At 43.1% G+C, this 24,268-nt stretch overlaps 5 protein-coding genes and 1 long non-coding RNA gene across 9 annotated transcripts in view; 2 read left to right on the forward strand and 4 right to left on the reverse strand.

The window, feature by feature from the left end:
• LOC118404244 (WD repeat-containing protein 35-like) overlaps positions 1–1,480 on the forward strand; it is a 41,182-nt gene extending 39,702 nt beyond the window's left edge. For both annotated transcript variants that reach the window (XM_035803287.1, XM_035803288.1), the window contains one exon: positions 493–1,480. In XM_035803287.1, the coding sequence (XP_035659180.1) occupies positions 493–661 (169 nt within the window). In that variant the 3' untranslated portion in view covers positions 662–1,480. The remainder of the gene's footprint in view (positions 1–492) is intronic.
• Positions 1,248–9,379, reverse strand: LOC118404245. Of its 3 annotated transcripts, none has more exons than XM_035803289.1 (3): positions 8,950–9,379; positions 2,612–2,671; positions 1,248–2,280 (listed from the first exon to the last, which is right to left on the reverse strand). In XM_035803289.1, exons 2-3 carry the CDS (start codon positions 2,669–2,671, stop codon positions 1,837–1,839), a joined length of 504 nt encoding a protein of 167 aa, XP_035659182.1. In that variant the 5' UTR covers positions 8,950–9,379; the 3' UTR covers positions 1,248–1,836. The 3 variants fall into 3 exon arrangements, with proteins under 3 accessions (XP_035659182.1, XP_035659183.1, XP_035659184.1); XM_035803290.1 differs by lacking the exon at positions 8,950–9,379 and adding an exon at positions 8,606–8,941; XM_035803291.1 differs by lacking the exon at positions 8,950–9,379 and adding an exon at positions 8,177–8,199.
• LOC118405018 lies at positions 3,087–7,455 on the forward strand. The gene is made up of 2 exons (XM_035804418.1): positions 3,087–3,764; positions 7,010–7,455. The coding sequence occupies exons 1-2, from the start codon at positions 3,275–3,277 to the stop codon at positions 7,453–7,455; spliced, it is 936 nt and encodes a 311-aa protein (XP_035660311.1). The 5' UTR covers positions 3,087–3,274.
• Positions 9,380–9,843: 464 nt separating the features above from the next.
• On the reverse strand, positions 9,844–12,000 carry LOC118404248 (phospholipase A and acyltransferase 1-like). Its single transcript, XM_035803293.1, has 3 exons — positions 11,668–12,000; positions 10,932–10,991; positions 9,844–10,744 (listed from the first exon to the last, which is right to left on the reverse strand). Exons 2-3 carry the CDS (start codon positions 10,989–10,991, stop codon positions 10,313–10,315), a joined length of 492 nt encoding a protein of 163 aa, XP_035659186.1. The 5' UTR covers positions 11,668–12,000; the 3' UTR covers positions 9,844–10,312.
• A 111-nt stretch (positions 12,001–12,111) lies between these two features.
• LOC118404780 lies at positions 12,112–14,453 on the reverse strand. The gene is made up of 3 exons (XR_004829808.1): positions 14,287–14,453; positions 13,763–13,903; positions 12,112–13,113 (listed from the first exon to the last, which is right to left on the reverse strand). It is a non-coding gene; the product is annotated as an uncharacterized LOC118404780 (long non-coding RNA).
• A 1,218-nt stretch (positions 14,454–15,671) lies between these two features.
• On the reverse strand, positions 15,672–24,268 carry LOC118405019 (protein mesh-like). The gene is made up of 14 exons (XM_035804419.1): positions 24,074–24,268; positions 23,153–23,437; positions 22,691–22,828; positions 21,378–21,540; positions 20,939–21,063; positions 20,523–20,655; positions 20,009–20,294; positions 19,444–19,631; positions 19,341–19,374; positions 18,961–19,071; positions 17,763–17,881; positions 17,142–17,282; positions 16,488–16,643; positions 15,672–15,973 (listed from the first exon to the last, which is right to left on the reverse strand). Exons 1-14 carry the CDS (start codon positions 24,266–24,268, stop codon positions 15,672–15,674), a joined length of 2,376 nt encoding a protein of 791 aa, XP_035660312.1.

The following is a 24,268-nucleotide window of genomic DNA, read 5'->3' on the forward strand; positions in this document are numbered from 1 at the left end:
TTTAAGTTTCACGCGCACACACACACACACACACACACACACACACACACACACACACACACACACACACACACTTACACATGTACATCAAGTTTAACCAATAGGTCAATTAAACATGCCTGTGTGCACATACACACACACACTCAGACACACACAAATGCTCACATTTATTACACAATCATACAGATACATGTATGACCTGTTACTGCATGAATGTCAAAAGCACAATTTATTCTGTGCTGGTAGTGTTGTTTTTAAACCAATAAACCATTACTACAAAGAGTAACTGCAATATTACACTATAATTACAGTACATGTAACTATCTACACACAGATGCATAGACTCACTCACACACGTTGAATGAAAAAAGGACACTCGAGGTTGTAATCGAATCATTATGCATTTGATAACTACCAGTACTTGAAAATAAATTTATGCTTCAAGCTATGTGATTGACCAGATGACAACCTTACACCCCCCCCCACCCCCAGGTGTTCGGTGTGCCCCAGCTGCGACACGAAGTTCTCCACCTGCGTGGTGACTGGCCGCCCGCTATTGGACTACCAGTTCTGGATGTGTCAGACCTGCAAACACCGCGCCTACGAGCAGGAGATCGGCTCTCGGGCAACCTGTCCGCTCTGCCACTCAGTGATTGGTTGATTAAAAATGTAGGCTTCTCATTGGTTTATTTGGCATTCCAACTTTCTCATTTAGATTGCTTCATATTGGACTTCTCACCATGCAATGCTGTCATTGGCTGATTCAAGTCCTAAACTCTCTGTGATTGGCTACTTTGAAAGTGTTGGCTAAAGACATTCCAAGTAGAAAAAGAACATTTCTAGCCTATGCTCTATATGAGAGGATAAATACTTGATTTTCCTGATTGTAAATTTTGGATAATTTATATATTAGGTATCTATTTATATTTTCAATAATCCTTTGCACTTTATATAAAGTACATAGATTAGAAGCTCTTCTTGTAGAAATTTTTTGTTTAATAATGTCCATGTTGAAAGCTGTTATTTTTACACTTCTCGGTTTGCATTCCAAATACTGTCACAGCAATGTCTAAATCATGCCTGAAGTCACTGACTGGGTAGGTTTTTAAGTTGTATAGTAAAGATGTCACCACTTGTTTTGTGTGTATATAGACAAAGTGTGTTTGCAAATATATGTACTATACAAAATTAAAGCAAGTGCAGTCATATATGATGAAGAAGAATGGAAAAATATTACACCTTCAAGATATTTTTTGAAGGGACAAGATTTAATGTTGATGTATGTCTCTACATGTTGGTCAGACATATTGAAGGAGGATGAAATTGAAAGAAGAATAGTATACATTCAAATATCAGATAAAGATATGTCATGCACATTGTAAAAAGGGTTTGTGCCTGTCATTTATGACTTAAAAGTCGTCAATTGTAGATAGAGGGACTGGTGTTTTTGGCTATGAAATAAAAGCACTTGAATACATAATACACGTACTACCATCTCATTTCTTACCCTTGCCAAGAAGGTTATGTTTGTGTCTGCATGTATTTGTGGGTGTATTTGTGGACAGTACAAATTTGGATGGATCCATATGATATTTGGTATGTCTGAATATCGTTGAGGAGGTTCATCAGTCACGTATGTATACAGTTACAATCGATTTTCTTCCAACCGTTGACTGTTTTAAAGGTAGAGTACGTACCTCCAAATGTTCTCTCGCGAGATCGAGACTAGGCCATTCTCCGTGACCAAGATGTACTGACACATTTAAAACAGTCACTGTTGGAAGAAAATTGATAGGAACAGTCGGTATGTCTAAAAGGTTTAGGGGCATACACCTCTTATCTGTCGGGGTGTACACCTCTCAACGGTTTCTCATACCTAAGGTTCACAATGGCATCCTTCCTATCCCCTACAGTCTCACCAATATGGAGCTCGGCCAGCTCCACTAAGGTTTGCAGTGGGAAGACCAGTCTGGTGCTGTCATACATGTTGTTTATCCTGACTGTGTGCTGACCAATCACAGCCTTCAGTAAACCTTTCTTCACTTGGTATTGGATGTTACTGTCCTTCTCATTGGTTCCTGCTGCAGAAGTTGCAGTGCTCTGCACTTCACTGTCACCTCCAGGTGCATGTGTTGTGTTCTGATTGGCTGAAGATGCTGTGTCCTGATTGGTTGAGTGTTGATCAGGTGATGGCCCGGTATAGACGACCTCTGCGTGCCCAAGGTAGAGAGCCCAGCTGGTGTGGTCATCGTTCTCCAGGATTTCAATCAAATCTCCAACCTACATGTAAATGAAACAAAAAATTTTATAGGTGCAGGTTTTTTTTAACCTGGTGAACATCGTTTGTAAAGGAGAGCAGTATCACATATCATACTACCATTTTCATGTGACATGGAAGAACAGCAATTACTGAACACCATACTAGAGCTAACATACTTTGAATATCGCTTTTGAAGCAAGTTCCCATGATAAGTATTTTTCATAGTAGTCAGGCTTGTTGAGGCCATTTATTTTGATTTTAAAAATGCTTTGAAAGCATACTGTTAAGTGTAGCAGAAACATCAACAAGATGATGGTGGCCACCTAAACATGAAGACGAAGAAGTAATGACCTGAAAGTTCAGAGACGTCCAAGACTCTGGTGGGCCCTTCCACTCTGATGTAAGAGCCATCTGGGAACATGTAACAAGCAACAAACAGATAAGCAAACAGCCACAACAATATTCAGTAACTTATAAGTCCATATTTGCTTTCTACATGTTTCCTTTACAACCCACTAGTAGGCTTTTGGGTGGTTTCAGAGGACGCAATATACAGCTTCAGTCTATTATGATACATGCTTGTTTCACCGATATGGTTGAACTAGAACAAAACAATAGTTCGGAGACCTCCATGAAATAGTCTGATTATGTAAATGATTGCAACATTTACATAATCGTATTTAGAGAACTTACACTGGTCACAATGTTAATTGTGCAATCATTTACCATTTAGAAGAATCATAGCACTTTTACATTAACTATGCAAATTAGGGATGTATTTGCATAATCGATTTCTGTTAATGTACCACCAGCCACAAACTACATATAGTGGATCTTTGGGCCCCCCCGGGGATCAAAGTTGTTAATTGGATGCAGTCGCTCTCAGGGTCTAACCCACACGTGGGATCCCCACTCACTCCCGCCATCAGATCTTAGGGAGCAGGCTGCATCAGAGAGTCCCCGCAAATTCTTCTCCGTCACCTCCGTTCTTCCCTTCCTCCTTCCACCTTAATCATGGGGAGGACCCCGAAAAGAGTGAAGAAGTGCTCTGGTTGTGGCGAGCCGCTGTCTTGTCACAAGGCGGGCCAATACGGCAAGCACTGCCAGGGGGTTGACAAGGATCCGCCGGCAGACAAGCAGCCCATCGAGCTCGAGGACCCCAACCCTAAGTCTGCGATGGACGTCCTGGAACAGCGCAAGGCTGAGTTGGAGAAGGCCATCGCGGAAGCGGAGCTTAGAAACGAGGTGGCAGCTCTTGAGAAGAGACTAGGGGCTCTGAAATCAAGCGGTCCAACCCCCCCGTCAGGCGAGGCGAAGCAGACCGGCCCCAAAGTATCCACGTCGGCGGAGGATGCGGCTACGCTCGGCGCGGCTCTCCACCTGGGCCCCGGCGACCTGACACTAGACCACCTACGAATGAACAAGGAGCTCGTCACAAGGGTGAACGAGAACTACCCAGACCTCGAGTTCGTCACCCCGGACAGCAAAAAGGCTCCCGCTAAAGGTAAGACAAAGCTTTTGTCTCCCGAGAACTTTGTCTTCAACAGTCAGTCCGCAGAGGCCCCGAAGTATGAAGACCTCTCGGCCGAGGAGTTCCTCAGCGGCAGCATGGGGTTACTCCTGTCGCCCAACCTCCCGACTTGGGAAGCCAGGGGACGAATGGCCCTTCTTCAGTTCGCCTGCCACCGGCTGGCACGTTATCGCTGGCCGGTCGTCAGGGCCTTTCACCACGCGGCTATCAACCAGGCCCTCCGCGACCCCACGAAGTGGAACAACGACTGGACGGAACTCAAGGACTACTATTTTGACGGCGACCCCGACAACCTCAAGGGCAACAACAACACCACGGGTAAGCCGAAGACAACCGTCAGGACCTGTTACAAGTACAACAAAGGGGAGTGTTCTTCCACCTCGTGCCGTTACGCCCACTACTGCTCGTACTGCTTGGACACTACGGGACAAAAGTATAAACATGCCGAGTCCACCTGTCGACGACGTGGTGAGAAAACCACGACCAAGAAAGAGGACAGTACTAAAGACTGACTAACTCTCCGTAACACGGACTGCCCTGAGGTATGTGAAAACCTTGACATTGGACCATCTACCGTGAATGACCGCCCGTTCCTTCAGACTTTTAGTCATAGTATTCGTATCGATACTAGTACTTTCCCCTGCCAAGAGGGGCCCGACTCTGACATCTTTCCATGTCTTAATGTTATTGATTTCCCCTGCCAAGAGGGGCCTCATGTTGATTTAACTAGTGCTCCTCACCAGGAGGATATTTTATCGCACGTCTCTCATCCTGAGAGAAGTTTGTCACATGCGTACGAGCGCTATGCTCCTGATGATGATGTTGTTGTTATAATTGACGTTCCCTGCCAAGAGGGATCAGATTTTGATTTCATTGATATCCCTCGCAGAGAGGGCACGATGTCTTGTGTTTCTCCGCGTGAGAGTACTTCAAGTAATTTGCCACATGTGTACGGGCCGGGTAGTGTTGTTTCGGACGTCTGTTTTCACACGTCAAATGTCCCTATGTTGGAGCGACTGGCCCCCTCCGGTAGTACTGTTGTATATGTCCCCCGACACGAGGGTTTCTCACCGCATGTAACCATATTTGAACGACAGGCCCCTGGCGCCTCTCATACTTTGTCATGTATTCCTTCACGATCTAGCCATTATGATGTTGATGATATTGATGTACCTTGCCGAGAGTGTAGCTCGACCACCGTAGTTGCGTCTCAGAACTCTTGCGATTATTATGATGTTAGCTCTAGCATTGCGGGTACGAATCGGTCGGGTGATGTGATCCCCATCTCTCCCTTCTGTTTGGACTTGCCACCAGCGGCTAAAACTTCCCAGATGTCGGGGTCCGTCACCAGGCCCGTTCTTCAGTGCCCTGGTGTGTTGTCAGATGATTGCGATCAGCGCGATTACCCTTCCAGTGTTTATTCGGTCGACTCAGCGGTCGGCCCCCCAGGCCCTGACAGTGTCCTGTCTCCGGTCCCTGTCGAGGGGCCCATCAATCGTTTGAGGAACGCCATGACGCCCCGTCCTCCCAGCCTCTCCGATTTCCAGCGCTGGCATAACACGGTGCATGCCTCCGGCCTGCCCAACTTCAGAGGCTGCCGCCTCCCAGTACCCACCAAGCTGAACGTCCCCGCGTGGCGCCATTATCTCGTGGACTACACAGATAAGGATCTCTGCGACTTGATCGAATTTGGTTTCCCTGTGAACTACTCCGGTCCGCGTCAACCAGATGTCCCTCTCACAAATCACGCGTCATCTCTGCGCTACCGTGATCATGTTAATGACTATATAAGCAAGGAACTTCGACTCGGGGCCACCATAGGTCCATTACCTACAGACTTCTTCAACCCGCCTTTAATTTGTAGCCCATTACAGACTGTCCCAAAGAAAGATTCCAGTAGCAGGCGGATAGTGGTGGACTTCAGCTTTCCCGAGTTCACGTCAGTCAACGCTGGAATCTCCACGGACACTTATCTCGGCGAGCGCGTGCGCTTACGTTACCCGTCTGTAGATGACTTGACTGCCTTAGTTGCGCGGCTCGGCCCCGGCTGTCTACTGTACAAAAGTGACCTTAGCCGGGCATACCGTCAACTTTACGTGGATCCTGCTGACTACCATCTTCTCGGTTTTCAGTGGGAGGGGAGTCGTTTCGCTGACGTCACCGTACCCTTCGGGATTCGTACGGGCTCCCATCTCTGTCAGCGCGTTACGGACGCGGTACGCTTCATCTATGGCACCTACGACTACACTTGCGTCAACTACCTGGACGATTTGGGCGGTGCGGATACACCGGCGCGCGCTCCTGACGCATTCGCGTGCCTGGGTCGACTCTTACTGGAATTGGGTTTGGATGAGGCGGCAGGCAAGGCCGTCCCGCCCACCACGCGTCTCGTCTTCCTCGGGAAGATTATCGACTCCGTGCGCATGACGATTGAGGTCACACCTGAGCGTCTGACTGACACTTTGACGGAATTACGCGGTTGGAGCCACAAAGTCGGAGCGCGACGTCGAGACGTTGAGTCCCTGCTCGGTAAATTACAGTTCATCGCTTCCTGTGTGCGCCCGGGTAGGCTATTCATCTCGCGCATGTTACTGTTTCTGCGCCGTTTTCCGGACAGACACACATGCATGCCCCTCGACGAGGAATTTCGCAAAGATCTGGCCTGGTGGGTCACCTTCCTCCCTACGTACAACGGGATCTCTCTCATCCCCCAGTCCGGGTGGACCAAAGCGGACGCAGTCTTCAGTTCCGATGCTTGCCTGACGGGCTGTGGGGGCTTCTTGGAATCGTCAGGAGAATACTTCCACGCGGTCTTTCCTGCCTTCATCCTCGAGCAGGACCCTTGTATCAACAGCCTGGAACTACTCACGATCCTGGTTTGCGTTCGCCTGTGGGGTCAACACTGGTTGGGAATGCGCATCGTGGTTCTGTGCGACAACGAGGCTTCCGTCACAGTACTCAACTCCGGTCGCAGTCGATCGCCGTTCTTACAGTCGTGCCTACGCAACCTGTGGCTCTGCGCCGCGAAGGGGCAATTCGAACTGCGCGCCGTGCACCTGCCGGGCATTGACAACAGGTTGGCCGACCATCTCAGCCGTTGGAACACGTCTCCGTCACATCGCCAGGCCTTTCTCCGTCTGACGGATGGCATATGCGTCAGTGAAGTCCCCGTCACCCCCTCGAACTTTGAGTTGCTAACGCATCTGTGATTTTTTCAGGTCCTGCGTCTCAACTGTGTCTCCTGGACCGACAAGTGGCCGCCTCCAAAAGGTCAGCTTTCGCCACCGGGACATACAACAATCTTCGGACGCAGTGGCGCTCCTTCCTCCTGTTCTGCGAGTATTTCGGCCTCCCGGCTCTTCCCACGGACGTACCCACCCTAGCCAGGTATGCGCAGTTCCTTTCCAGGTCATGCAAAAGCCCGGACACCATCAAAATCTACGTCCACGGCGTCCGGCAGCTGCACTTGTTTCACGGCCTGACCGCGCCTCCGGCGAACGCCTTCGATCTTAAACTCGTTCTCACCTCCCTCTCCAGGCACTCCGCGCACGTCAGCCAGCAAAAGTTGCCTATCACGCCTTCGATTCTACTACGCCTCAGGTCTCTGTTGGATCTACGGCGCCCACTCCACGCATTTAGAAGAATCATAGCACTTTTACATTAACTATGCAAATTAGGGATGTATTTGCATAATCGATTTCTGTTAATGTACCACCAGCCACAAACTACATATATGACAGGTATTTGAGTCCTACAATGGCAAACACTACAAATATAGATTTCCCTAACTAGTTATGCAAATTAAGTGCCATTTTGCATAATTTGCACTTGATTACGTACATGTCTGTCTAAGCTACCTACATACCAAATATCATCTAAATTTGTCATTCCCTTGTCCAGTTATCCTCCTAAGAAGATTTTGAGAAAAACGTAGCTACAGTTCTAGAGCAACCTGCTAGGGGACCCAAACATATGCTACATATTCCTTACGTCACAAGCTATCTGCCATAAAAAAATCAAGACCATAGCACATCCAGGTCAAAAGATGCAAAAAAAACGGAATTTCTGCTGCAGTACCAAGGTCACATACTAGGGGGCCCCAAATTGACCTTGACCTTCTTCTTTCCAACACCTACCCACATACCAAATATCATGGCAATCCATCTAGAGGTTCTTGAGTTATGCTGACCACAAATATCCGGAAACAGAAACAGACACACAGACACGCCCAAAACTATATCTCCATTTTTCATGGAGATAATGATAGACATATCCGTTACATTGCTGGTAAAGTTTGTACATTACACTGTCATGTAACGTTACCCACAACACTCTGGAGGGTGAAAACAACACCACAGGTATATGTAGATGTACTACAGTCAAACCTGCCCAAGATGTCACCCGTTGGACCGGGCAAAACCGGTCGATTTGGTCAGGTTTAAATAAAGTCAGGTGGTCTGTTAGAAGAGTATCGACTTACAACATGCCCGATGCATAGTTTACGCACGGGCATCCTCCGCCATCTTTATTTTGACATAAGATCGTAAAGACTGTAAAATCCGACGCAAACTGGCCAAATTCGGCACAAAATTGCGCTAACGTTAGTTATTGTTTGAAATTGATGACCCTTGAGGATTTGAAAATGACGCGGTCTTTATGGGCAGGGATTTAGTCCCAATTTCTGGCGGTCGCGTTGGCCAGGTGTTCGTTGTGAAGAGGTGGCTTAATGCTTACGTCAATCAATGGGCCAGGTGGTCGCTAAGAAGAGGTGGTCGCTTTGGCAGGTTTGACATGTAGGTTATTAGAAAACCTACCTGAAGGCTGCATGTTGCTCTGGTACAGTTGTGTTTTGTTCCTTATTGTTCTTTCAGTTCACACTAGGTCCAGTGTTTACAGTAGCAATGACGTCATGTTTACCATGGTGATGACATCGTTACGGCAGGTGAAGGACCTCTCATGGACTTTGACCCTTCTGACTAGTGTATCAGTGGGCGGGGTTTACAATGTTAGAACAGTTACTAATACTACACACCATCATAGCCTAATGTACAGTACAAATTACTCCCTGAATATTAGCATGATTCAAAGCTCATCTGTGTTGGTATAATCCACATTGAAGTTTTTATGTAACTGTCCTTCAACACAAAAGAATTCTCACCTTAAATTTTCGGTCGCTCTTTGATCCGTTGACCTTCGTCAGGAGTGATTCAATTACTCTGAGCACGTGACTTAGAGACAGGTGACTCGAGTAACGACCAACCAACACCTAACAGAGACTGGCCGATACCGCCTACCAGGCATCTATAATTCGTTACTCGATTAGTAAGTCTTCTTGTAGAATATTTGTTTAAAGCAAGGACATTGTAATGTCCATGTTGTTATTTCTACACTTTTGCATGCAAAATACTTCAAAATACTGTCATACTCAGGGGCGGCGCTCTGGAACTCCCTATCGTCCCAATTAAGATCGGCGAGAACACTATCACAGTTTAAACGTTTATATGATCAGGACTAACGTACTCTGAATGCATATGATAATGGTCTGAAATGTAATCCGTCATGTCTTTTTCTGTTCACATTGGTATACAAATTCCTATTACTTTTTTTTATTTCACTTATGATTTGGAGTTATAGTAGGATTAACGTTGTACAATTGATTTGCCTTATCTTGTCTTAGTTAAGTAGCGTTATTCTTTGTCGATTCTTGCTAAGTTACCATTTATTTAATTTTACACTGTCATTGATTATTGTTATGTATGTACGGGGTTTCCCCCCAGGGATCTTTGAAAAACGCCGGCCAGGCGACATGTACCCCTGGATAAATAAATAAACAAACAAACAAACAAACAAACAAACAGGAATGTCTCACTCTGAATCATGTATGAAGTCAATAACTGGGTATGTTTTTTTAAGTTTTATAGTTATAGAAAGATGTCACCACTTGTTATGTGTGTATAATGTACAGTGTGTTTGCAGATATGTATAGTACAAAATATAATAAGTGCAGTCATATAAGATGAAGGATAATGGAAGAATCTAAGACCAGAAGATATTTTTGAAATGACAAGATGTAATGTTGGTGTAACGTTATATGTTACTGCGATGATGTTGATCAAGCATTCCTGAAATGGAATTGAAAGAACAACCACACAAATATCAGATAAAGCATGAACATTGTAAAAAGGGTTGTTGTCATATTTGAGGTGAAAATCATTAACTGTAGATAAAGTGACACTGGCGTTTTAGGCTATGAAATAAAAGCACTTGAACATACACATTATACTAATGCCTCATTTCTTACCCTTGCCAAGAAAGTTATATTTGCAGGTTACCTTTGCGCCTGTATGTATTTGTGGACAGTACATGCCTTTTGTATAACTCATATTTGGATGGATCCATATGATATTTGGTATGTCCTTTGGTGTCAGCAAAGGACGACTTTCATTATGGACCTCTTAATTGATTTTTATGATACTGCACTCTTTATTTCTCATTCTATTTCGAACAATTTTCAAGATTTGCTACAGATGCCAAACTCTCATTTGTCTCTCGTACCTAAGGTTCACAATGGCATCCTTCTTATCCCTAACAGTCTCGCCAATATGGAGCTCAGCTCTCTCTACTATAGTTTGCACTGGGAATGCCTTTCTGGTGCTGTCATACATGTTGTTTATCCTCACTGTGTGCTGGCCAATCACAGCCTTCAGTAAACCTTTCTTCACTTGGTATTGGATGTTACTGTCCTTCTCATTGGTTCCTGCTGCAGTGCTCTGATTGGTCGCTTCACTGTCACCTCCAGGTGCATGTGTTGTGTTCTGATTGGCTGAAGATGCTGTATCCTGATTGGTTGAGTGTTGATCAGGTGAAGGCCCGGCGTAGACGACCTGTGCATGTCCAAGGTAGAGAGCCCAGCTGGTGTGGTCGTTCTCTTGGATTTCAATCAAATCTCCAACCTACATGTATTAAAAAATGAAACAAGTTGCTTGGAAAGGAGAGCAGTATCACATATAAGACTAGATATTTTCATCTGTGACATGGAAGTACAACATACTAGAATTTCGTTTTGAAAGCAGAATTTTTCACAGTATACTGGCTTGTCTTGGGCATTCATCTTTCTTAAATGCTTTGAAAACTACTGACCTGAAAGTTCAAAGAAGTCCAGGACTCTGGTGGGCCCTTCCACTCTGATGTGAGAGCCATCTGGTGACATGTCCAGAGTAACAGATTGATAAGCAAACAGCCACAACACTATTGACAGCATTAACTTTACATCCATCTTTGCTTTCTACATATTTCCTTTTACAATCTACTAATAGGCTTTCGGGTGATTCTAGACTATACCTTTCACTCTATGATATTTTAATACCTTTGGACAGACAAGGACAATGTGGCACTGCACTCAAGTTAGAAACTAATTTTAACAGAGCCAACATACAGAGAACAACAGGCTTGACAAGGTAGTCCATAGGGTGCCAGTGGGTTGTTATCTACTGTGTCTAGGGCACAATTTTTCCTTCTGCAGCCTTTTACCTTCCCAACCGAAGTCAGGTACCCATTGTTACACCTGGGTGAAGTGAGGAAAGTTGTGAAAGTGCCTTTCCCAAGGGCATACGATCAGTGGCATGACAGGATTCGAACCCAGGACCTCTGGCTTGTGGGCTAAACATCCAGGAGTGCAGTTACGCCACACAATCCCACCCCATATTACATGTTGGTACCATATGGTTGAATTGTAACAGAATGATATGATCCCTCACATGCTTGTTAAGTTTGTACATTATGCATATAACTAGTACTGGACTGCATGCCCCTGCTTTGTAACTGAATCTTGGAGGGTAAAAAAACACTAGGTAAAAAGTGCATCAGAAAAACCTACCTAAAGGCTGTTGCTCTGGTACAGTTGTGTTTTGTTCCTTATTGTTCTTTCAGTTCACACTAGGTCCAGTGTTTACCATTGCGATGACGTCATGTTTACCATGGTTACGTCACCATTACGGCAGGTGTCGGACCTCTCATGGACTTTGACCTTTCTGACTGGTGTAGTTTACAAACATTGACATTCCAAAGTTAAGAGCTAACTTTGACTAATAAATACAAATAAATAAGGGACGGTAGACCTGGCGCATCCCCGTCTAGTAATCAGCCAGCGAAAAGGTTTGTCACCCCATCGTGTGTAAGCACGTCAACCGATGATGATATTGATGAATCTTTCGAGGGGCAATACCTACGAGTACTGCAGTGGCGCTCTATACTTTCCTGTCCATGCCATAAGTCTTCAATCAATGAAGCCGGGAGACACTGCATTACCACCAGACAATTTTATTTGACATTGATATTAATGATGTTTAGGACAAACTTACATAATCATAAACTGATGTTTTAAAACAAATAAAGAATATCATTTCTGTATCATTTCTGTATCATCGACAAGTATTACTTAATAATCATTACGGTATAGGTTTAACAACTGACTTAGAAAAGCTAAATTTGCTATTATATCCTCGAAGTTCTGGAGTAAATAAGTAAACAATGTTTCTGCACATGTTTACGTACATTACAATTAATAATTCTCATAGCTGATAACAGCAGGCATATATATGCTAATCACAGTACATTACCCTCAACCCCCAGTGTGCAATTGGAAGGGTCACATATTTATTCATTTATTGTTTTATCAATAATCGATCTATCATTTTCGTCCCTTATCATTCAACTAAAATTGATTACAGACTATGATCGGTACCAATGAAGGCAAACTAAGTAAATGTTTCTAGGTTTAGAAAAATATTACAAGTGCAACGTAAATTATCGTTCACCATATAATTTCCAAGTCCTTTCACACACAGGTAATTTCTTGTGCGGTCCCATCTCTTCGACATGTAACATAATGGCCCCCGCAATTAAGTTTGTCCTTTTTGCAACTATACTAATCCGTCTGAATCGATGTTAGAAATTCCTGAAATTGGATAAAAAGGTTTTGTATGTATTCACATTGGATCTATGCAACTGGCTACGGTCTCAATTGGGAAAGGGGTATTGCCACCATTGTACTGGTTGCGTTATGTCTGATATAGTGAGCCACTGATTGAAGAATCACTCCCTTTACTTACTCATACGTGACTAATGAACCTCGTTCACCGTCAAAACAGCACCCTTACATGGCCTTGCAGAAAGAGAGAGTACTGGTACCAAGGACATAAGAATATCGCTCATATTGAAATTCCAATCCTCACACAAAAAACGACTACTTTGGTTTAGAAGTCGCGTTGGTAGTATTCTCCATTCCCAAGACTTCAATGTTGTTGTCCCAAGTTGTCCAAACCTGAAATGTAACCATATCAAATTGAAAGCATATCAAAAAGAATCTAACTGTCTTGGGAAGTGCCAAATGCTCATTACAAATATTGCAATTGTTAGTATGGGATGAGTTAGGGTTTGTTGAATGGACCTTGACTTTAAAATCTGTTACTCGGAATAAAGTCATGTAGGCAACCAACGTCAACTCTTAGCACTATAAACTTGCGCACACCTGGACCGCTAGCAATTTGTTGACTATCTTTTGGGTGGGCCGACTACTAGTAATCGCTCTTCGCAGCCAGGGGCAGAATTGCTAGGAATGATATCTCTAAAATGCTATGGTCCAGCTAGAACGGCTGTCATTCTGTTGTAATGTGATTGAAGAGAGCACGTTACGACAGAAATTACAGCTGATGCCATAGGACTGTAGGCTTTGAAGCCACTCACACCGTAAAGGAGCTCAACACTTTTTGGCAAGTGTGATGGGTTCTTTAACGTGCTCTCTTCAAATACGGCATCCAATTGAAGTCCTATCCAAGGGACGGCCCTAACCGAAGCAATGTATTCATTTCTACCTGAGTAGAAGCTCTTTACCCCACGGGCATAAGATCGGTGTCATATTAACGGAGTCGAACCCAGAACCTTTGGGCTATGCGCCAAACATCCTTAATCACCGAAACGATTCTCAGCCTGCTCCTTGGCGCGACGAGCACGCCTCTTCCTCACTAGGAAGACAGCGACAACCACCACCAGTATGGCGCCTGCTATCCCCGCAGCTATCCCGACAGCGATACCGACAATGGGTATGTCAGAGACTGTAGAAGGGCACATAGAAATTACAAAAGTAAAAAAAAACTTTCGGTCAGGGGCAGACAGCATACTAGCAGCGCACTATGATTAACGCGACTTCTCTTTGGATTTTTTTCTAGTACGCTAGTTCACCTATATATTGCTTTTATAAACAAGGTACTACATGTGTCTAATTAATATATAACTATTACGTACATGAATATAACCGCAATGTCACAGCTTTGCGGTTTGAAACCACCGTCCGTCGAATTGATATCCCCAAATATCCTGTATTTAAAAAAGTGGATACAGCTTACCCCGCAGGTAAAGGTGAACTAGCGTTACAACGTTAGGAGAGAGAGAACTTTTGAATTTGAGGCACGATGACATCAGAATAACTCAGAGTTACCTGCACAGGACGTGTCGCATTCCTGTGTCTCCTGGGCCGGTCCGTCACAGTGTGCCCCACCGTTAGATGGTACAGGGCTGGTGCAGGTTCGGTCCCGAGTCTGTGTACACCTCACACTGCAGTTGGACCACGGACCCCAGCCGGACCAACCGCCGTCAACTGCACGTGCATCTAACAGAAATTTACACAAGAGTAAATGGGTGTGTAAATCCAGCCAATGTTTGGGAGTTTGCAATCAAGTTTGAAGACGAATAAGGAAGTGTCTATGTGTACCGGGAATGCATAATATCGCGTAGGGTCTACGTAGGGTTTTTAAGCATCATGCTGTTTTTTTGTTGTCAGTGTCACGTCGTGAAATTCACCACAAGTGGAATTCTGCAAAAGGTCGGCTTATCATACATTAGATGATACTTTGGTCTATTGGAAAAGAACGCCGCCTAATGGCTCCTTTAACACACCTTCTATCTCTTCAGTATACTCCTGGATGGCTCTGATCGACACATTTGCCACCGCCAACCGTCCAGTTGTCAGTACGTCAAACAGACAGGCTTGGTTGCCACTACCACACACCTCCTCGGCTTCCGCCTAGAACAGCAAATACGGAAAGAAAGTTTTCCAAAGTAAGGCTATGTTCATTTGATTATATGGATGACTATTCCTAATGCGAGCATGCGAATAAAAAGTTTGACCTAAAAAAGTTGCGACTCTTTTCCTGTCGTGTGAAGACCTGGAATTTGTATATGCGGACTAGTGAGGATTCGTAGGTTATAATTGATGGCTCTAAATGACGTTACGTAAATTAACCGATCCCTAATGATCAAATCCTGCTTCCCACATATTATCAAAGTTCAAAGCATACACTGATATAATACAATTAAGGTGTCTACTGCTCATCGTTTCTTCGTAAAACTGAATCAATTCTTTTTATAAACTAGCGTGTTTGAATAAAATAATTTGTACCTGAAACTCCTGAGTGACTGATGGGAGTTCAAAAGTAGGAGTAAATCCTACATCACAGAAGGTGCTGTAACTTTCTCCAGGTCCATACGTGAAGAGGGAGTCTTCTTCATCAATCATCCCTAAATGAAGCAAAAGTATACGTATGGTTTATTCGTTCGTATCTTTCGCTTAATTACATATCTTTATTGTCTTATCTGCTTATCTGACCAACTTTTGGGCTAGGATAACATACGCATGCAGCGAAATGCATTGTCGGTAATATGTCAAAGATGAAGGTTCCTGAGACATAAACACGTCTGGACATTGTTGTGCAATGGTCAATGGTCAATGGTCAAGAAAAGAACTATATGGGACAGTTGCTTTTGATCATTGACCAAAAATACATTATACTGCACCCACTAAGAATCATGGACCTCCGTTATATTTTAGCATGAGCAAAGGTGGAAAAAGAAGGCATAGTGCGATGTCAACTCACAAGGTAGCCCAAACCGGTTATGGATGTCCCGCATGCTGCTGTTTGCAGGGACTACAGTACCGTCTGGCCTAGTCAGGTCATCTGTGGGGTCTTCATTCCACTTGCCAAGCAAACCCACGGTGTTTCCTCTCAGCCGGAGTGGCAGGTTCATCGCGATAGACAGCATGTCCTCCTGTGCGCTTACTGTCACACCGATGCCGGAGTTGAAGGAAATCTGTGCTTCAGCGGCATCCTCCACAGTCACCACAAAACCTAACGGAACGAAATTGTGGGTTTAGAAGTATTGAACGACACGTGAAGTTTGCATGTTTATAATCCAAATATAATTTGTTGATAACGGAATTGAAATATAGAATCTCCAGTGGTAGGCCCTTAAAAGGCTGCCCCTGAACTGACATATATCTGTACATAGACTTCACACCTACATGTATTTTCTACAAGTGTAGGCATCAGTCTAATACTAGTATGCTCTTTCTCCGTGTTTCGCTACGATATACTTTTGGCAGCAATCTGGTCCTAAACTTCGGTCAATTTCCATATTGTCGGCATGCAAAAAGCTTTGCAAATGGCACCAAAACATGCTTGGACTGTTGCCATGGTGACAGTGAGTTTTGACCGGAAAGAAAGCTATTTTGAGGGGTTGTGGGCCAAGTACTATTGGTGTACAAAATATGAGCCAAATCGATTTATTTTACCCTGAGCATTATTGTTTGATCATTGCAAAATTTGCTCTTTATGACTGTAGGATTAAATCAATATAAAGTACCTGTAAACTCTTGCACGGTGAGCTCCTGAAAGTCCATCAGTTGACCATCAACAAGGACGTCCATGGTGCGAACTTCACTCAACTGCACCTGCACGGTTTCAGATGGGTTTTGTCTCATGGCCAAGGCAGTGAAGACGGTGGCGTTTACAGCTGAGCCTGTGAAAAAAAAAACAGAAGCTTCAAAAGTCTTGTTTATATCGTCGCAGAGCATTGTAGCTAAGTAGAAGTCTGGTTCATAAACTTGTTCCATGAAGAATACACACAACAAAAAAAGCAAAACAAGCAGCGGGCTGAATTTCACATCTTTACTAACATACTCTTAACTACAATATTATTGTACACAAGTGCAACTACGTAAATATGCAACTTATACAGACAAGATATACGTCATATTCGAAAGCAAATTTACAGTTTTTGTTCTAGATATTACATTTACCTATTACATGTATATGTAAATATCTCAGTGAATTACATTCCACTGCCATTGATGAATGCTTGAACTCAAGTAGTAGCCATTCTTCCATGGTGAGTATGAAACACATGTTGCGTATGATATATGTTTTGTATCCCATATTTAAGTCAGAGTAAGCTAGGCTTACCTTTTTATCCAAAATACGGTGATATAACTTCAAAAGATAAAGAGAACAGTCATACCATCATTAACCAGCTGTTCCATTCGAACTTGCGCGCGGAATTCTCCTTCATTCGCGTTCAGCAAGACGAATTCTCCATGTCCGTTGAAAGTGTACGATGCTCCGTCCAGAGTTATGAAATGAGGATCGCCGAAGGTCGTTGCTGCGAGGTTGAGAATAGGTACATTTTACATCATCGTAACACAGTACATCGAGCATCTGTATAACCACCCTTCGTCGTAGCACACCAGCTTCTGTATCTGTATCTATCTAGCCCCTAAAATTACTATTCAGCACACAACAGCCTCGCAAGCAAACGGCGCAACAACAGCTGGTTATATTACACTGAATGACCTGTCACTCCTAACTTAGTTTGCATATAACCACGATCTTTAAAGCTATGTGGTAATAAACTTACAGAACTTGATGACAACATGTTTCATGAGGTGACTAGTTGAAAGTTTACTGAGCTAACATTAAGTGTACAATGCACAATGGCAGCGTTCTTCAATAAGCACAATGACAGCGTTCGTAGGTATTTGTTAAAGTGCATCTTGGTTAAAGTTTTGACTACAGTGTGAAGGAAAGTATTATGATATTGCCGTAGGGTGCTATGGCACTTATTATTGGCGAATAGAATTACCAGGTCTTGGGAAGACGTAGCCCGTTCCATCATTGGCTGGCCTTCTTTCGAAGTATTTGTCGCATTTATTGGACATCTTGCAGCAAAGGAAATAGGGAGCGACGTCTGCTGCGAAGTGACTGTTGTAGTAACATGAATAAATCATGTTGTTACTATCGACTCCCATTTCTTGATTGATTTTTCTGTGTTTCTATTGACGATGTTTTAAAGTCTCGTTTGCATTGTTCCATTATGGGACTCAAATACCAGTAAAAATCTTATGTAGCTTATGGCAGATGGATTAACTGATACCAATTATGCAAATAAGTTCCTAATTTGCATAAGTAATGCAATAGTGCCATAGTTCTTAAAACTAGTTAATGATTGGACTGTCAACATTTTGCCCTGTGTAAGTTAGTTAAAGGTGTATATAACCAAGCATAGATTATGTAGATGTTGAAGTCATTTGCATAATTAGAATATTTCATGGAGATATGAGGTCTCCGTTTTGTCCTGTAAACAGGCAAAATTCCAATTATATATATTTTAGCAGTAACTAAAGTACACTGGAAACGATCGGACGTTCAGACAGCATCCGCTACCTTTCGTCAGTGACACTGAGAGGAGATCTTGTTGAAGAGCAGGTTTAATGGATCGGCGAGACCGGTCGGCTTCAAAAAGAAAAGTACAAAGAACATTGCAGACCTAGCGCTAACGGTTACCCCGTCGTTTTTCAGGTACCACCTACAGCACAACCATGGACATATATACCGACACCACAAACTCCGCTGATTCGAACGGGGAGTTAAAGAAGCAATACATGAGAGAATGACAATTTGTATAATCCCACCCTTACCAGAAAGGGGGCCTTCGTATCTAAGTTTCAGGTACTTGGGACCTGGCGCTCCCACCTTCACGTGACAAGTTTAGTTTCTGTACTCAAACAACAAGGAGCTTATTGATTTTTAAAATTGCGTCAAGCTTAATTGTCTTGACTTTGTCTTACAGTTTGTTCCCCTATGTAGTGTCACCTCCTTCACATTTCAATTCATGGATAGAATGTAAAATTTGCTCTTCAGCAAGACCTCTCCAGTGTCATTGACGAAAGATACTTATCTGAAACGTCTGTTTCCAAAATCATATCCAGTTCCTCGAGTAGCTGCTAGTTGGCGTAATGGCTGCTATGTCTATGGTACCGGTAGTAACATTTTCAGCTCACCCCAGCCATGGATCTGCTGAGTGTATCCTGTCAGGAGTTCCTCTTCCCGGCCCGTCCAATAGCAGACTGCCATCTCGGTTGTAGCAACACTGCTGCCCAGCACCCTGAAACCTGGGAGTGCATAAACAATGTAGGTGGTGGTAAAATGATTATTCACTATCAATGAATAAGTTAAGAGTAAGACATATTAAAATGTATTTGATAAGATCCAAATTAACTATTGAATTGCACAACTCAATTACCAAAGTCAACCAAATTATCTCGCAGTACCTGGACTTTTCATATTTCAACCTTTTGCTTGACGAATGTGTTGATTGGTTGAAATGTGCAGGTTAACATGAAAACGTAGTGCCTTTCAACTTTCAGTAAGCTGAACTTACGTCGACTCGATGGACCGCACGCAGTGATGAGCGCCTGGGTGGAGGCGGCAGTTTAATGGGTTCCACGATCAAGACGCACATGCCGGGTCTGTCACAAAGGTACCTGTATCTCTTCGTGCTTGGTTTAAGTTAGTCGGACATGGGATGTCCCTTGACAGTTCTTCAAGGAATTCGGGAAAGAGACTCTCGTCTTTGTGCCATGAGTCGCACAAAATCGCTGCCGTTGCTCTGACTGCCAGGTGTGTGCCTATTCCTGCATACAGCAAACGGTTTGCACCTGCAGGCAACAGTCTGTAAAATATCAATTAAAGCTTTGTTTATCTGCGTAGTACCTATTTTAGAAACATGGTATTTACTATAGGTATATTTCAAAATGTTGCAGGTTGAAATCACCATCCGTCGGGTTGATCATGGTTTGTTTCTATTCCGCAAAATATTTGCAGTTCTGATAAAAAATCTAACTTAAAGGATAGGGAATGTAGAGACCATTTACCAAGATCCAAGACTAACGATTAATGATTTCATGATTGACCCTAAACTTGAGTCAATTAAAATAATTATGTCTCGATACTTTGAGGAAAAAGAAAAAATGATATGTTTTGTAACGTTATACCCGGCATGTTTTGCTGTGTTTGTACAGACAATTATAAATTTAGGCTTTTCATTACCTGGCCTCTCCGTTTCCTGCAGCTGGTGCTACAGACAGCGCGCCAGTTTTCACAACAGTGACCGGTATCCATCCGTCCGCGGTGGAAATGGTGTAATTGCCCGTGTTGGAGACGTTAGAAGCTAACTTCGCTATTGTGCCCCAGGTCTCAGTCTTTTCATCGAATCCGTGCAGATACACATCGACCGTGTTGGGATCAACAGTGGAAGGCTGGCACTCGATGGTTATGGTCTCATCTTCATCATTTTCAGTGGCTGTCACTTCTGTCAAAACTCGGTCCGGATCAGCTGAAAATCAATGGAATGATTCTGATGCACAAATCGTATATTTTGTGTTTTGCTGCAAAGAAGGAAAACATATTGTTTTCGCAAGTACGTTTCGTCTGCCCGGCTCCAAACAAACGTGGTCTTTCGCACGGCAAGACACTGGGAAATGTATATTAAGTCTTGTCAGAATTATTTTTAATATCAGGACATCATGTGACCAGAACGGTTAGAGAATCGCTCATTAATTACCTGAAGTGTAAATAGTCGTGTACTTGTACGTATCTCCGCCATCTGTTGAGACGAATAAGGGCATCCTGCCTGAATCAGACAGAAAGGGCGAGATGCAGACTGCCGTATTGTCATCGGCAATACATCCAGGTACCTGAGGATAGAAAAGATAAATGTACCTGTATTTTATACGCTAATCAACTCTATGATATTGATACTTAGATTGCGTTGACCAAGGAGGTTAAAAAAAACCTCCTTGCGTTGACAAATATCAACATCAATTTGAAACAATTATCAATTCATTGAATATTTTGTCCAATACATCTTTACTCTCAAATCCATTGACTTCTATGTGATGCACCAAAGTCATTAAGCTATAAGTCAATTATTTATCATAAGCATTCAAAATCAATATTGCTCATGAAAAAGATGCAAACCGGATCTTTAGTCCCAAACTGGCACCGGATGTCTACGTCTTGGCCGTCAAAGCAGGGCCCTGATATCTTAACCTTTGTCCCGCCCAACATCGTCCCAAAGAATGGGGTGATGCTGATTGTCCGTGCTGTAAAAAAAAAAAGATACTTTCAGTTATTACCGTGGGACTCTGAATCCTATAGCTAGCCTTGAATGCTGAAGCTTGCTTTCCAATAACTTCCTTGGCTAGTTTGGAACCAATATTCCTTACCATTGCGACAGAAAAGAAGGTCATCAAATATGTCATCGAACTCATCGGTCCAAATCTACAGAATCGTGTTATTTCAGAAGCAATTGCTGCAAACTCTGAGCAATTGTCACCCTCACTGGTCATTTCATAAGTAAAAATAAAATTCAAATGAGGCAAATTGAAATATTGTGGCAGCAACTTTATCAACATACCTTCAGCGTTGCATCCACCGTCTTGAATGACCGCGCTGTCGATGCGGAACACCCAGCGACCTGGAATATTGACGTTTGATGTTGTCTCTACGTCCACAATGGCGTGGGTCTGCGATCCAGGGACGGAGAAGTACTGCATGCCGTTTCCAGCATTGAAACCAACCTTTAAAAAAGAAAAGAAAATACACCAGCGTAATAATGAGTAATTTGTAATACTTCATTCGACAGCTAGGAAATAACGCTCCTGTACAGATAATGTTCAAATGTATGTGGCGTCGTGTTGGTCTAACGGTACACTGGTTTGGCCCAGACGTCAGAGGTCCTGGGTTCATGTCCCCTGACATTCTACATTTGGGAAAGGCACATAACGCGACTTTCCTCACTCCACCCAGGTGTAAAACTGACTTCGTTTGGGTAAAGACGTAAGAGGAGAGGGATGTGCTCTTCCAATATCGTGCCCTAGACACAGCAGATAACAAGAGTTCGGAGACCTCATATCTCCATGAAATAGTCTGATTATGTAAATGACTTCCACATTTACATAATCTATGCTTGGTTATGTACACCCTTAAATAACTTACACCGGTCAAAATGTTGATTGTCCAATCATTTACCACTTAGAAGAATTACAGCACTTTTACATTAATCATGCAAACCAGGAACGTATTTGCATAATTGGTATCTGTAAATGTTCCACCTGCCACAAACTACATATCTTACAGGTATTTGAGTCCTATAATGGAGAACACTACAAATATAGAATTCCCTCATTAATTATGCAAATTAAGTGCCAGGTTGCATAATTTTCACTTAATGATGTACATCCATGTCTAAGCTACCTACATACCAAATAGCATCTTAACTTGTTGTTCCCTTGTTCAGTTATCCTCCTTAAAAGGTTTTGAGAAAAACGCCCCTGCAGTTCCAGAGCAACCTGCTAGGGGACCCAAACATACACCACGTATTCCTTACGTCACAAGCTATCTGCAACCAAAAATTAAGACTATATCACATCCAGGTCAAAAGATAGAAAAAAACTGAATTTCTGCTCCAGTACCAAGGTCAAATATCTAGGGGGCCCAAATTGACCTTTGCCTTCCTAACACCCACCAACATACCCAATATCATCGTAATCTACGCAGAGGTTCTTGAGTTATGCTGACCACAAAAATCCGGAAACGCAAACAAACAGACACACAGACAGACACACCCAAAACTATATTTTCATTTTTCATGGAGATAACAACACACTGCTCCTTCAGCCTCAAAATGGCTATGGGACTATAAAATTTCAGAAATAATGTCTTTCTTACCTGTGCAGGTGTTCCTCCTAAGCCTGTATATGAGTTCCCACCACTTGCTGTGCCTGTGGTCCATGTAATATCGCCGTAGTTAAACACGGTAAAGCTCTGTCTTCCATTTGAAACCAGAACTGCTTGGAATGTGTTTCGCTTCAAAAGAAAAAAACAAAATGATAGGATATTATGAAAAATGGCCTGGTGATTTTATCACAATACTAGTCTCATGTTTCCTACCGAGCGAGCCTTTATCCGCGCGGGGTAACTTATATCCGTTGTTTAAAAAAAAAGGTATTTAAGGACATTGAGTCGACGGACAGTGGTATCAAACTGCATTTTTTTTTTCAAATACAGTATTGTAGTTTGATACAACAATGAATATAGGTTACCTCGCTGATAAAAGTGAATTACCATATAGTCTCGTTTTTGTAAGTACAGTCTGTATTCTCATACACTACCTCATGATTTTAAATATACCTTGTTGCTTCTCGATCCATAATATGCCACTTCGTGCCACGTAGCCACGAAGACCCACGAAGCTCGGAAGTTGGGTTGGTCTGGGAAGGCACTGGTGATATCCGAGGTGGCGCGTTCAAGGATACTGGTGTCGGTTGTTTCACGGTACATCACATCTCCTCCATTTCTCGTGTCCACATCACCCCAGAAAGGAGTTATCAAACGCCTGCCATCTCCAAGTGGAAATGAGTCAGGCGTAAACTGGCGTATCTGGCCCAAGAACGATATCACTCCATTGGTGTTCACCTGAGAATATACAAGTATGCAGTAGAGGTGTCAGTGCATTGATAGCAGCAGACATGTATATTTCTCCTATGTCAATGGACATGTATTTAGGGAACCCATGGAAATATTTCTGCATGGATGACCTCTGGCCTCTTGCCAAAATGATCTGTAGTCTCTATAATTTGACCTGGACCGGAAATTGACTTGATTTATGGATTATTATTTTGATTTGTCTGCCTTCTTTCTGTTTGTATTTATATGTTCTATTGTGTACACTAATTTATTTCCTCTGTAATATGTTTTTATTTCTGTATACCTGGGCCCCGATGAAAATCAATTTGTTAAAACTGAATCGGGCCACCCAGGAGTCTGAAAATATCAATAAACAATAAACACATTACATACTAATTTGCATATTGCATAAGTTGTCTTTTCTTACCTTTGTTAGTATATAATATGATTTAGGGCACGTCACTAATGCATTTTCAAATAAAGTCTCAAAGTCTCAAAGATTATTAAATGCAAAGCAAATATAGCTATCGATTACTAAATGTCTATATTGACTCTACTGTTTGCTAGCAACATCTTTAGAAAATTGTATGTATATTGTTTTGATAGACTTTGTCCAAAAATCAACTGATGGCAAAGGTGATTTACCCAAAGAGAGTCGTGCAAACGATCGAAGTACGGCAGGGAAAATGAGATGCTTATCCTGGGAGATCCTCCATCATCGTTTCGTCCGTTCAGCGTATCACCCTCGGCTTGTCCGAATGGATAGAGCAGGCTGTTTGATTCCTGGGATGCGGAGAAAGTAGCAATGATCGTTATTGTTATCACTAGAGTCGATTCCAT

This window comes from Branchiostoma floridae, chromosome 17 (genome assembly GCF_000003815.2).
Source record: "Branchiostoma floridae strain S238N-H82 chromosome 17, Bfl_VNyyK, whole genome shotgun sequence".
Lineage (NCBI taxonomy): Eukaryota > Metazoa > Chordata > Leptocardii > Amphioxiformes > Branchiostomatidae > Branchiostoma > Branchiostoma floridae.

Excerpts from the sequence above, each read along its gene's own strand:
- LOC118404245 (XM_035803289.1), bottom strand. The coding sequence starts at position 2,671 with ATGGCTCTTACATCAGAGTGGAAGGGCCCACCAGAGTCTTGGACGTCT. Across the intron at positions 2,281-2,611 it reads GGACGTCTCTGAACTTTCAG|GTTGGAGATTTGATTGAAAT; the intron begins GTCATTACTTCT and ends ATTTACATGTAG.
- LOC118405018 (XM_035804418.1), top strand. The coding sequence starts at position 3,275 with ATGGGGAGGACCCCGAAAAGAGTGAAGAAGTGCTCTGGTTGTGGCGAG. Across the intron at positions 3,765-7,009 it reads CAAAAAGGCTCCCGCTAAAG|GTCCTGCGTCTCAACTGTGT; the intron begins GTAAGACAAAGC and ends TGATTTTTTCAG.
- LOC118404248 (XM_035803293.1), bottom strand. The coding sequence starts at position 10,991 with ATGGCTCTCACATCAGAGTGGAAGGGCCCACCAGAGTCCTGGACTTCT. Across the intron at positions 10,745-10,931 it reads GGACTTCTTTGAACTTTCAG|GTTGGAGATTTGATTGAAAT; the intron begins GTCAGTAGTTTT and ends TAATACATGTAG.
- LOC118405019 (XM_035804419.1), bottom strand. The coding sequence starts at position 24,268 with ATGGAATCGACTCTAGTGATAACAATAACGATCATTGCTACTTTCTCC. Across the intron at positions 16,644-17,141 it reads GGAACAGCTGGTTAATGATG|GCTCAGCTGTAAACGCCACC; the intron begins GTATGACTGTTC and ends TTTTTTTCACAG. Across the intron at positions 15,974-16,487 it reads CACCGTGCAAGAGTTTACAG|GTTTTGTGGTGACTGTGGAG; the intron begins GTACTTTATATT and ends TCGTTCCGTTAG.